Source organism: Orycteropus afer, unplaced genomic scaffold (assembly GCF_000298275.1).
Source record: "Orycteropus afer afer isolate SDZICR_OR568_19922 unplaced genomic scaffold, OryAfe1.0 scaffold00022, whole genome shotgun sequence".
Taxonomy (NCBI): Eukaryota; Metazoa; Chordata; class Mammalia; order Tubulidentata; family Orycteropodidae; genus Orycteropus; species Orycteropus afer.
Window position 1 is genome coordinate 6520262 of NW_006921609.1, and position 14776 is coordinate 6535037.

Sequence of the window (14776 nt, forward strand, 5' to 3'; positions counted from 1 at the left end):
AGACTTCTCTAAAAGAGTAAAAAGAAAACCTTGGGAGAAAATATTTGGCTACAACATTATCTGAGAAAGGACTTATCTCTAAAATTATAGAAAACATCAACATTTCAACATCAAAAAGACAAGTAATTCAATTCAAAAATGGGCAAAGGACATCAATAGACACTTCACCAAAAAAGAGATTCAGGCAGTCAACAAACTCACTACGAAATGCTTGGGATCATTAGCCATTCTAAAAAACCAGTCACTGCCATCAAGTCGACTCCAACTCAGAGAGACTCCCTTTGGGTTTCTGAGGCAGCAATCTTTACAGAAGTAGATTGACCAATCTTCCTTCAGCAGAGTGGCTAGTGGGTTTGAACCACCAATCTTCTGATTAGCAGTCAAATGCTGTAGGCACTTCACCACCAGAACTCCTTCATTAGACATTGTTGTTGTTGTTATGTGCTGTCGAGTCAGACCCCACTCATAGCGACCCCTCCTTAGGTTTCCGAGGCAGTAGCTCTATGGAAGTAGATTGTCCCATCTTCCTTCCGAGGAGTGGCTGGTGGGTTTGAACCACCAGTCTTATGGATAGCAGTCAAGTGCCTTAGCCACTATGCTACCAGAGCTCCCTCATTAGACATTTATGTTGTTGCTGTTATTTACTGCCTAGTCGGACCCAACTCATAGCAACCTCTCCTTGGGTTTCCGAGGCAGTATCACTACAGAAGTAGGTTGCCCCATCTGCCTTCCGAGACATTAGAGAGATGAAAATCAAAATGACCCCAGCAATAATAGCAAAGTTCAACAAAACAGAACACAATGAATGCTGGCGAGGGCGTAGAGAGATTTCAACGTTCATACACTATAGTTGGGACTGTAAAATGATACAATCACTTTGAAAAACACTATGGCACTTCCTTAAAAAGTTGGAAGTGAAATACCATTAGATCCCAGGCATCCCTTGTTGTTGTTGTTGTTAGTTGCCATCGACTTAGCTGACTCATAGTGACCCTATGTACAATAGAATGAAAGAATGCCTGGTCGTTAGCCTTCCTCACAATCCTTACTATACCTGAGTCCATCATTGTAGTTATTGTGTCAATCCATCTCGTTAATGTCTTTCCCTTTTTTGCTGAGCCTCCACTTTGTTGTTGTTGTTGTTGTTATATGACCTCGAGTCAGACCCGACTCACAGCAACCCCTCCTCGGGTTTCCGACGCGGTATCACTATGGAAGTAGATTGACCAACCTTCCTTCCAAGGATTGGCTGGTTCCACTTTACCAAGCATGATGTCCTTCTCCAGGGAATGGTCCCTTCTGACAACATGACTATGGTAGTTAAGGTTTTGTGTCAATTTGGCTGGGCCTGGTTGAGTGGCTGGGCAGCTGGATGTAGTATTCCCCATGATGAGACAATGAGACATGAGACTGGTAATCAATTCCATGGTGCAATCTACTGTGAGCAGCTGAATAGCTGCTTTAGGGATGTGGTCTGCTTCCTGTATATAAGCAGCAGCTTTGGGTATGGTCTCCAGCTTATGGCATGCTTGACCCCTGCAGGTAGCCAAGTCAATGTTCAGCAGCCTGTCATGCTCTGACAACACTGGGACTTTTAATGGACTTGAAATGATTGCCTGTCGTGTGGTTTGGTAACATCAGGACTGTGCCTTATTACTTGTCAACCTTGGATTTGTCAGCCTCAGCAGCTGAGTGAAGAAGAGCCTCCAGCTTCTGGGGGCCAGGAGCAGGAGGAAGAGCTGAAGCCCAAGGCTGAGGGGCTTTCACGCAGCCCCGAGAACCTGGCATTTTGAACTCAGACTTAAAGCCTCCAAATTGTAAGAATAAACTCCTGTTTGTTAAAGCCAACCCACCTGTGGTATTTCTGTTAGAGTGGCACTCAGTAACCAAAACAATGACCAAAGTCTGGCTATTCTCACTTCCAAGGAGCATTCTGGCTGTACTTCTCCTAGGACAGATTTGTTGGTTCTTCTGGCAGTCCACGGTACTTTTAGTATTCTTTGCAGACTTCACAACTCAAAAGCATCAACTCTTTTACAGTCTTCCTTATTCACTGTCCAGCTTTCACACATATATGAGGCAACTGAAAATACTATGGCTTGGGTTAGGTGCACCTACTATGTATACAAGGAGCTGTGGTGGCGGAGGGCCTAAGGCTCCATAAAAGGAAAATGGAGCAATCTAATTCCACAAAGATTTACTGCCTTGGTAACCTAATGAGGGTGAGCCAGAAAAGGAACAGATACATGCACATCCATATTCATCACAGCACTATTCACAATAGCAAAGAGACAGAAATAACCTAATTGCCCATCAACAGAGGAATGGATAAACAAACTATGGTATATACACACAATGACACAACGGAATACTATGCAACATTAAAGAATGAAGAATCCATGAAACACCTCATAAAGTAGATGAACATGAAGAATATTATGCTGAGTGAAATAAGTCAATCACAGGGCAATTACTATGAGTCTGTTATAAATAGTAAAGGAAAGGTTTACATAAGGAAAGAAACTTTGTTTATTGATTAGAAGAGACAGGAGGGGACGGGAGGGAAAACTGCCAGCAAGGTAGGAGACACATTGTTTTGGGGTAAAGGGAAAGCAATATACCAAAAGCAGGTGACCAAGACTGTATTACTGAAGAAAAGGAAGACAAGGATAGGTGAATAAGAGATACAGACAACAAAGATAAATACTATTATATACATAATTCTCCATTATCAATGATAATAAATATGAATCTATGCGTGGATACATAAGTAGACAGGTAAGAAGATCATGTAGTGATAGGCAAACAGGAATTATCCATGACCACAAATAGGTTTGGAAGATGATATGTCTATATTTGTATGTGTACTATAAAAATGTGTATATACACACACACATATATTCAACAATAGCAGACAAAGTTTTGATAATTCTCAGCCACAAGCAAACACCTCAAGGGATGAGTCACCGGGCCTGTGGGTTTGGGATCATGATCTTGGGGGACATCAAGCACAACTGGCCTAACGTAGTACACTGAAACATTGTTCCTTCCTACTTTGATGAGTAGTGACTAAGATATTAAATGCTAATGAATGGCCATCTAAGATGCAACTACTGGTCTCTCCTCATGCAAAGCAAAAGAAGAGTGAAGAAAATTAAACATGCATGGAAACAATTAGTCCAAAGGACTAGTGTACCATGGGAAACTCAGTCTACCTGACCCTGAGACCAGAAGAACTAGACAGTGCCAGGCTATCACTGCCAACCACTGGGAAAGGGATCAAAATTGGAGATCCTGGACAGAGTATGAGAAAAATGTGGAACAAAATTCTAAATCATCAAAAAGACCAGGCTAAATTGATAGAGATTGGTGAAACCTCCTAGTCACCCTTTAGGCCTGGAAATAAACACACTCCCACGGCTTAACTTTCAGCCAAACAACAGACAGGGCTAGGAGGTGAACAATTACACCAGGGAGGTACACTCCTGAGAACAATCAACGATGGGAGATCAGAAGGGCAGCATTTTCTCAGGGAGAAAGGCCAGAAGGCAGGAATGCATATAAAAGATGGACACAGGAAAAAGGTAACCAGGAGGCAGAAGTGAAAAGAGAGCTGTTACATTGTGGGGATTACAATCAATGTCTTGAAACAAAATATGTATGAACTGTTGAATGGCAAACCAATGTGCTCTGTAAACTTTCACCCAAATCATAATGACTTAAAAAAAATAATAATGATGCTTGCTTTACTTATGAATTTTTTCTATTATGTCACTAATGTGTACTTCAGATTCAAGTGTTAGGGAAAACAGAAGAGAATCAAACTTTGCCTTTATGTGTTTTACTCTAAAAGACCTCTAGATAATCAACAATGAGAAAACTAATTAGTGTCTACACTGCTAGCTCAAAGCACACATTTCCATTACGACATGTGGAGGCAGATAACAGAATAACAGCTCCTCGTACACATATAAAACCTAATGAAGTTTGTGCAGCCTCTTCTTTAAATATGAAAATAGACCCAAAAATCAAGAGACATCTGTGGAATGCCTCAAGAAAAACAAAAATCAAACAAAACAGCTCCACCGGAAAAGGTAAGTCAGGGAACAGCAGTGAGTTTTAAAATTTAATTATATACTAAGACCAGTGGGTAAGGCAGTACATATATAACCAAAAAGAACATAAAACTATGACAAAAATAAAAATCATACTTAGAACCAGAATGAGTACCCTAAAATAAAAATATGATTGCTGAAATAAAATATCAACAGAAGAAATGGAAAATAATGTGAAGGCAATCTCCCAGGAAATGTAACAAAAAGATATGAGATGGAAAATAGAAGAAAGAAGGACTAGAAAAACAAAAGTAAAAACAGAAGTGTAAGATCCAACAAATAGAATTTGAGAAATACAGACAAAAAGTGAGAGAAAAAAATTACAAATAAAACATACTATGAACCACAGAAGAAATAAGACATTAACACAAGAAGAGATCAGTGTTATGAATAAATGTAAACAAGTTTAATTTGCTGTTATAGATTGAATTGTTTTCCCACAAAATATATGTTGAAGTCTTAACCCTTGGTACCTGCTAAGTGTTACGATATTTGAAAATAGGGTCTTTGCAGAAGAAATCGTTAGGATAGTCATTAGGTAGGGCCCTATTCCAAACGACTGGCATCCTTACAAGGACAGCAGAGGAAAAGCAGATACATGGACACAGAAAGAGTGTCATGTTACAATGGAGACAAACTGGATGACATATATGAAAGTCAAGAAATGCCAGGGATTGCCAAAATACCAGAAATTAAAAAGACATGGGCCCTAGAGCTTTCAGAAACAACATGGCCCTGCCGAATTGTGCCAGAATGAATTTTGGTACTTTTAAGCCAACCAGTTTGTGGTTATTTGTTACTGCAGCCATAGGAAATTAATACATTCATCTGTCAAAAGACAAATATTTTAAAATCGGCTTATAAACAAAAACCCAACTGTATACTATGTGCAAAAGACATAATTAAAATAAGGCTAAAAATTAAAGGATCAGTGGAAATACACTAGAGAACTGCAAACAGTAAAATAGCAGGGGTTAACATTGTTCATTAGACAAAGTAGGATACTTAATGCTGAAAGTCACAATTCACAATGAAGATTTAACAGTTCTGACTATCTATGTACCAAATAACATAACAAACAACCACCTATATAAAACAGAAAGTACAGGAGATATAAGAACCAACAAAAATAAGTCTTTAACATACCACTCTCAGGATAAGAGAGACAAAGTGGACAAAAATAAGCATATATACCAGGATCAATATAATAAATAAGATAGATCCCACAGATCTATATGAAACTCTATACATTAATAACAGAGGCACTATCCTCTTCTTAAGCACACTAATGTAACACTCATACAAACTTATCCTATATTAAAAATCAAACTCAACCCATTCATTGCCATTGAGTCGATTCTAACTCATAGCAACCCTACAGGACAGAGCAGAACTTCCCCACAGGATTTCTGTTTTAGTTACTTTGTGCTGCTCTAACAGAAAATACCACAAACAGGTGGTTTTAAGTAAACAGAGATATATTCTCTGACAGTTTAGGAGACTAGAAGTGCTACTTCAAAGTGTCAGACTCCAGGGGTTGGGTGAAAGCACCTTGACCTTGGGCTTCAGCTCTGCCTTTTGCTCCTGGCCCACTGAAGCTGCAGGCTTCTCTTAACTCAAAGCAGCTGCTAGCTGCTGAGGCTGACAAACTCAAGACTGAAAAGTAAAATTGCACAGTCCCATAGTAGGACACTGATTCTAGTCCATTAACAGTCCCAAGATCATCAGAAAACATGGCAGGCTGCTGAACAACAACTCAGCTACATGCAGGATTCAAGTGTGCTAAAAGCTAGAGAGCATTTCCAAAGCTTCTCCTTATATACTGGAAGCACATCACATCCCTTAGCTGCTCATGGCAGATTCCTCCATGGAGCTGATTGCTAGTCTCATCATGGGGAATAATATAACCAGCTGCCCAGCCACTCAAAACCAGGCCCAGCCAAGCTGACACATAAGGTTAACTGCCAGTTTCCAAGGCTGTAAATCTTTATAGAAGCAGACTGCCACATTTTTATCCCACTGAGTAGCTGACAGTTTCAAACAACTGAACTCTTGATTAGCAGTTGAGGACTTAACCACAGTGCTACCAGGGTTCAAAATAATAATAATAAATCAGAAAATTCCATAGTGCTACCAGGGTTCAAAATAATAATAATAAATCAGAAAATTCCATTAGTTACAATATTACAAGTAACATTCTCAAATCACAATGCAATATAATTAGAATTTAAAAACCAAATTAATTACAAACTTCCTCACTGAAAATTTTTCTACCAGTGTTGCTATTATTCACTGTTAGTTTTTCCCCCCTTTTGTTTTCCCTCTTTAATTTCTCTGGTTTCTCATATTGAATGTGAAAATGTTGGTTTATTTATAGACATATTTTATAGGAAATTTTCCAACATTATTTTTTTTTGAAATAGATAAAAAGCCACCATAATAGCACCACAAAAAGAATGGCAAATAAATAATAACAAAGTTAATGTCTTTCAGTAAACTTCTACAATTAAGAAAAAACAAGATAAAGCTCATATTTTTCTTGTTTTTTTAGGTGCTGTCAAGTTGGTTCTGACTGATAGCTACCCTATGTACAACAAAATGAAATACTGCTTGGTCCTTCACCATCCCTACAATCTTTGCTATGTTTATGCCCATCGTTGTAGCCACTGCATCACAATCTATCTCATTGAGGCTTTACATATTTACTATGCACATATGACAATTTTTTTTCCCAGTTCATATAGTTGGCATTCTTAACATCATAAACATTATAGAACAGTATGGTCGTGTGTAAACATATATGCATGTGTGTAACAGTACCTCTATCAGCACAAACAGGGAAAGCAAAAGCATATATACTATATCAATACTGAGTGATCATACATTTGTGAAGATTTTTAATTACTCATTTGTAAGCATTTTTAATTTTATTGTTTTCTATTAATTCTAATCATAAAGAGACGTACAATTTCATTTATCATAAAACTTTCAATATAATTTTTTTTCTTAATTTAAAAGGAAGTCTTATAAATAAACAATGTTGCAAGTGTCTCCAGTTAATTTTAATAAAGCTAAATTACCACATCTTATATTGTCATGTATTGTTGGACACTTGGCTTAAGGAACAGATTAAATAAAATGCAATATGGTTAATATACACAGAAGTAAAACAAAGCTACCTGCTGAGAGTCATTTGATTTGAAAGCATCCTTAAGAATTTCAACTGCTCTTGATGGATCAACATATTTCCTTTTTGTACCAACAAGAAGTGCAAATAGATACCGAAGCTCACGCATAAAAGGCAAATTCCGATGCTCCTAATAAAAAAATAAAATAAAACCTAAGTGAAAATTATAAAGCTTTGTTGGTAAACATTTACTTATTTTAATTTAACAAAAAAAAATTCAGCTCTCATCTATCATAATCAGTGTAAGAACAAAATCGGGTTTAGTGTCATCTAGGAGACTCAAGGAAGAAGTCAAGCAAGAAAACAGCAGAGAACCTAACTGTACTAAGCTCACAATTTCAGCACAGCTACCACAGCATAGTGGCTAAGACACCTGCCTGCTAACCAGACAGCTGGCGGTTCAAACCCACCAGCCACTCCTCGGAAGGAAGGTTGGGCAATCCTACTTCCGTAGTGATACTGCCTCAGAAACCCAAGGAGGGGTCGCTATGAGTCAGGTTTGACTCGATGGCACATAACAACAACAACAACCACATAACCACATATTCATAGCAAATCATGAAGAACTTCTGTACTCAGGCATGAATATACTTGTCATTCAAGTATGTTTATTATAGTCCTTTCATTCAGCATGGTCTAGCTGCTACTGATGACATCAACAATAACAACTTTCAATGGGTGCTTACAACTATTGTAAGTGCTTTACCTCAATAAACCCATTTAAACAAATTCCTCCTTCTCCACTTAGCCTTTCCAAACACCTCCAAGTCAATGATCCCTTCAAACTCCACACCTACTGAGACAAACATCTCTCATTCTGCAACTAATCACCAAAAGCCACTGCTGTATAATGACCTGAGACTAAAATGTCATCTTCCTACTTTTTTCTGACATCTTAAGTGCTGTATTTTTTCTCAGAAAGCTTGTAAGGTTCTCAGAGATAAGAATTTATATACCTCTTCCACCACTGTTTGCTACACAAAATAAACAACTGTTATTGGATAAACCAAACCTTCCAAAAACAACAAAACCACCCATATTATCAGTCATAATTAATTTTAAAACAAAGGAAATTTTAAAAAATGCAATTCATATACGTAGTGAAGTGCTTTATGACAATAAATCAGACGATAATGTCTTATAATACTTAGTTCTTGCAATAAAAATGTTGACAAAGCTCACATATACTATTTGAAGATGAGAAAAAATTTCCATGTTTACGTAGTTGGCATTCTCAACATTAAAAATATAAAATTATAGATGTATGTTGTTGTTGTTGTTATGTGCCATTGAGTCAGACCTGACCCATAGTGACCCCTCTTAGGGTTTTTGAGGCGGTATCACTACAGAAGTAGATTGCCCAACTTTCCTTCCAAGGAGTGGCTGGTGGGTTTGAACTGCCAGCCTTCTGGTTAGCGTCAAGTGCCCTAGGTACTATGCTACCAGAGCTATGTATGTGTATGTGTATGTATATGTGCATTTGTATCTCTGAATAGCTGACACCCAGAACAATCTAACCAAAAAATAAGAGTACTAAGCAATAGGTGGATGGGAATAAAATTGGATGCAAACACCTGGCATAAGATCTAAAAATTGCAAACCATTACATCAACCACAAAGGGCACTGACTACGTCTAAAAGAAGAATTCTAATTTACAAAAAACAGGGGTTTTATTTTAAGTACAGTAAACTCTTATTAGCAATGAGAAAGACCAAACTAATTCCTGATTTTTCTGATACTTCCTACTCCCCTACCAACTGCCTTATAAGAACAAATTATAAAAGTATAAATATTAAGAATGTCAATTCAGCAAACAATTTCCAAAAATACCCTTCAAAACCAAACCAAACCCACTATCATCAAGTCAATTCTAACTCACAGTGAGCCCCATAGGGTTTTCAAGGCCATACATCTTTATGAAAGTAGATTTCCTCATCTTCCTTTCACAAAACAAACTAAAGATTCCCTTAAGTTTCATCATTTATCACTGTACTTACATCAGTAGGGTTTTTTTTTTTTTTTTGGCATTCTTTTCAAATTAGTAAGGTTAAAAGTAATGACTTTTGAAAATTAAGTAAAATTCTTCTGAGAAGCATAAAAGAAAATTAATATATTTTAATATAATAAAATAGTTTCGCTTTCACCTAATTCCTATGGCTAAGAAATGCTTTTGGATTTCAAAAGGCACAATGAAAATATACCCACTCCTCACTTATCAACACAGGTAGGTTTCAAAGACCATGCCATTATGTGAAAATCAGGTGAAACTCCAATGGCCAAATACTCAAGTTCCAGGATTCATTTTGGAGTTGGCCACACAGAAAAAAATTCATTTGAGGGACAATCTCATATAAAATGGCATATCATTCTTCTAAATAAATGTCTTTCAGACTATAAGGGACAGATTCTTTTAATTTCTTAAGCTAAAGGGACATGCAGAACGGATGGTTCTTCCACTAAAAGAAACAAACTTCTCTACAAAGGTTCTATAGATTGTACTCACATTCCTCTAGTATTTAGCTAAAGAGCTCTGGTGGCATAGTACCTAAGGCATTTGACTGCTAACCAGAAGGCTGGCAGTTCAAACCTAAAAGCCACTCTGCAGAAGGAAGACTAGGCAATCTACTTCCATAAAGATTTGCCACCTCAGAAACCCCATGGGGGTCGCTAGGAGTCTGAATCGACTTGATGGCAGTGAGTTTGTTTTTTTGGAGTATTTACCTAAACATTTTCTTGATCCAAAAAAAAAAAACCAGTATACAAGCATGAGTTATCACAACTGTCTTTGTTGTTGTTTTGGCAATATTAATCATTTACTTTATTTGTTTGCTATTGTTGAAAATATACACATCAGAACATCCAATTATTTTTAAAATAAGATTACAAAACTAATCTTTTTCAGCACTTTAAAGAATAAAAGAAATTAATGCTCTGAAAAGCACTAAACTCCAGGAACATAAAAGTTGAAAATATATATGAATACTTAAGTGGATATAATTCTAAATAATGTATGGTAAATTATAAATATACTTCAACTGAGACATTAGAAGGGAGAATTTTTGGTATGAACAAACTGCAGTAAGGGAAGGTGAAAGTCAAACAAGTTGCATTGTAAAAATTGTAATGATACAAAAGTTTTGCATAATTTCTCTAAAGGTGCAGAAAATTGTCAGGTGATCTTGGTTCCTTTTTAAAAATGGTTTATATATACCAGACCTGACATGTTACAGTTCAAAGATTTCCTGAAAAGTTGGTTATTAATCATAGTCATGTTTTCATTTGTTTGTATTATAATGTGTCATGTGTTTTCAGAATGAGGGTTTTTAAAAATTATACACTAACAATGGGTCACTCAAAGTCCACCACTATTTTGAAACTTAAAATTTTAACATCATTATCTTCGTGACTAGTCTACTTTAGGACTGCAAGTTCTTTATGGCAAGATCACAAAAGCCCTGCACTCAAGAATTTCAACTCCGTAACTAATTTTTCCACTAAGTATGAATCTCTGCACAGAAACCGGTCTCATTTTTCAAAAAACTAATAGAAGCATAACTGGTAATACTTAATACCTAGTACTTACTATGTGGCAGGAACCTCTAAACACTTTCCATATTTTATCTTATTTCATCCTCGCAAGTCTAATTACTATCATGTCTATATTTAATAGATGAAGAAATAGAGTCACAGAGAAATTAATTTTCTTTAGATCCACAGCTTGAATTCAGGCAATACATTTCTGATCTCTATGTTTTCAATCACATTATATCGTGACTATATAACAATACTAATTTACAAAAAAAAAAAAGTTATGTATTTGTACTACAGGTAGTCACAGAATTACGACGTATTTGAGTTGTACTTAAACTGTCTTTTTTTTTTGGTACATCTTACCATTATTAACACATACTACATATAATGGTCCAGCGCATAATTTGCTGATGTTAAGATGTTCACTCACAGATGTTAAATGTTATGATTTACTGTTGAAAATACTGCCATTTAGCAAACAGGCTGTGATGGCCTGTCTACAATGAAGTACCTGTGTTGATCTCCAAGCAGGGAGTCAAAATGGTTAGAAAGTTGGGAAATATTCAGCTCTCATGACATGTGACAATTGAACTGCATATGCATCCTACATCCATTAAGACTCTAACTTCACTGTGACAACACTGACACCACTTCATTGTAATATTTTTCAGTGTATCCAGAATACTGCACCTTCCTTGGAGGAAGTTATGGGAAGATGTATGCAAGGGATTTGGAAAAGAACTGCTGAGTTATGTGAATACACTCCAAGCATTTATTCCAGATAATATGATAAAACAGACTGGGAGCAAAATCACCCATCCAGCAAGAACACTGAATTTACAACCTGATATCACCAATGTGGAACATTCATACATGAAGAAAGGGAATTAAAAGATCAAGACTAAATGGATTTTGAAGATGAAAGAAATTCTGAAGAAAGAAGTAATGAGGAAGAAGGAGGAGAGTTGTCAACAGATTTTACAGTGAAAGTATTAGGTTAGCTAAATCAGTGGCTTAGCTACTTGAAAACATGGATCCAAACACTGGTTGCTTTGTTAAATTTGACAGGCAGATTCTGGGAAGCAATGAGATGTTACCATGAAATATATGAAAGAAAATAGAAAAGAACCATCCATACTATTCTCACTAATTTTCTGACTAGAAACATCCCCATTCCCAGGGAAAATTCACACAATCTAGAACCTTCCAAAAGTGGAGTTATTATCACAACTGACAAAATGCCAACATCATTCAACTCTTCTTCACTATTGGAGTAAATTTTTATGAACTGTGTACTTTTTATGTGTGTATGTGCAGTTTAGTAAATTACCTGGTATGGTTTTTCTAGCCATAAGTCTTTGTAAACTCCATGGTGGAATTTGCTGTGAGCAACTGATGAGCTCTTGATTGTTAAAGTTATCTACCTGGGGTTTTTCTGTTGAGAGTGGCACAAAGCAATGTTCTGCGAAGTTTGCTCTCTCTCAGGTGCTTAGAATTCTAATGTAATGATAAGTTAGTTTAGCCACTCTGCCAGGCTCAAAAGGGGCCCTCCTAAAGGCAAAAAGTCTCCCTGACTGCTGGCTGAGAAAGACGTGTTGCTCAGAGACATGCGCTGCTGAAAAAGAGACACCAAGAGACATACACTACTGAGAAAGAGACACCGAGAGACACACACTCCTGGGAGAGAGACTGAGAAAGACGGTTGGCTGAGAGACGGTGGGCTGAGAGAGACTGAGCATACTTCCTGAACTTGAATTGTAGCCTGGTGCATCCCTAATAAACCCTGTAATCTGTGAGTTCTGTGTAGCCACTGCAGCGAATTATCGAAATTAGGAGAGAAGTGGTGGGTGTTGTGGGAGGAACGGTTGGTACAAGGGCTGGAGGGAGGCAGCATGTCTGGCCCACAGGAATAGGCCTTGGGCTACAGATGGTGATTTTGTATTCCTCTTGTAGGGTTAGAGGAAGTCAGGAGATGCGGTCTCCCTGCCCTTTTAGCAGTATGTATCAAAATATATTAAGTTTAAATGTAATGTTTCTAACTCACACCAACAGACAAAGACTGGATTTATAAATACATTGATTAATAAAAGCAATAATAAAGAAAACTAAAAAATAAATAAATAAATAAAGATGCACTTGACTTATATTAGAACTGACTTACAACAGTCATCAGAATAAAAACCTATCCTAAGTCAGGAGCTCCTGCACAGAGATAAACCAGTGCAAAATTGTCTTTCAAAGGGCTCATCTAGAGAATCAATTTTTAAAAATTTCATTTCTACACAATTTTTTTAGAAGACAATTCAGAAAGACCTTGAATTGCAACCTATGCAATCTGACCGGGGGTGGGGGGTGGGGGGGTGGGACACTAGAATTATACAAAAAAAAGGAGTACTATTCTGATACACAGATGAAAAAAATTTATATTTATAGTAAACTAACATAGGCTAACATAGGAAATTATTATAGTAGTTGAGATTAATGAGATGGCATTCAAATTTGAACATTAAGCTCCAGATTTGATGAAGTAAATGCCCAAAAACCAATCACAGATGATAGAATATAAAGGCTATATATCTTTGCTGAAAAATCTTTTATAATTTTACCTTTTGGTTTCGGGGTAAATCTTGAGCATTTGATGGAGGCTTGTAATTCAGGACTAATCTTCTAAATTCCAAAAGATTGAATAATGACTGAAAAAGAATAACAATCATTTAAGAAAACCTAAGGGAAAATCCTAGTAACAGAATTGTAAAACTGTTACTGCTCTCAGAAATTTATTTTTGGCAACAGGATCACTTTTACACAAAATTCCTGCAACTAGCATTGTTGTTGTTGTTATGTGCCATCAAGTCGGACCCAACTCATAGCGACCCCTCCTTGGGTTTCTGAGGCAGTATCACTATGGAAGTAGATTACCCAACCTTCCTTTTGAGGAGTGGCTGGTGGGTTGGAACCTCCAGCCTTCTGGTTAGCAGTCAAGTGCCTTAGGCACTATGTTAGGAGGTCCATTTTCTTACCCTGAGATAAAGTTACATTTCTTACATTTTGACATACTGCTTTTCACCATTAGCAGTATCTATTCTACTGCAAAGTAAAAATTATACAAGGACAATGTTTAAAAAGTACTATTACTAAAGTTCCTGATCTTTATATTACTATGTAATTAACAAGCAATTTTCTCAAAATAAAAAAGTAAACAAACACCAGGTCTAGAACTTTGTAGATATGTTACATTCACTCTAAGCTATATATGTTAGTATAATAACTTTACACAAATATAGTACCACATTGAGCAATCTCAATCTTAAGTATATACTAAGAAGAAGTAAAGGCAGGAAAGCAAATAGAAACATGTACACAAATATGTTCACTGAAGCATTTATCACAAAAGTTGGAAACAACTGAAATGTCCCATCAGCAGATGAATGGTAAACAAAATGTGGTATATACACACAATATCCATATAGAGAAATGAAGTCCTGATGCACACCATGGCATGGATGAACCTTGAAAATATTATGCTGAACGAAATAAATCAGTCACAAAAGAGGAATAGTTTATGACCTCATTTATATAAGCAAATATATAAAAACCAAAGACTATTAGTAGTTAACAAGGGTGAGAGGAAAAGGTAAAAGGGGAGCTTTTGCTTAGGGGACACTGAGGTTATTATGTTCATGATAGTGGAATGATTAGAAAAAGATAGCAAGAATTTTTGCAAAACTTAAAAAATGTAATCCATGTCACTGAAGAATTGGCCAGGGAAAACCTTATGAATAGCAAAGAAACACTGTTTGGTACATTACCGTGCAACTTTAGGAATAGTCTGTTTAGCTAAAAGGCTCGCAAAATAGGACTGGGAAAGAGCTGCAACATCTGAGTAAACCCAGCCTTACTCATGGAAAAGAGAAAGCTTTCGAGACCTTCATTTGCTGATGT

General features: G+C 36.7%; 1 protein-coding gene across 1 annotated transcript in view; it reads right to left on the bottom strand.

Moving 5' to 3' along the window:
• USP25 (ubiquitin specific peptidase 25) overlaps positions 1 to 14776 on the bottom strand; it is a 172131-nt gene that overhangs the window by 120025 nt on the left and 37330 nt on the right. The window contains exons 4-5 of the mRNA XM_042783647.1: positions 13441 to 13527; positions 7295 to 7432 (exon numbers count right to left, since the gene is read on the bottom strand). Of these exons, the coding sequence (XP_042639581.1) occupies positions 7295 to 7432; positions 13441 to 13527 (225 nt within the window). The remainder of the gene's footprint in view (positions 1 to 7294; positions 7433 to 13440; positions 13528 to 14776) is intronic.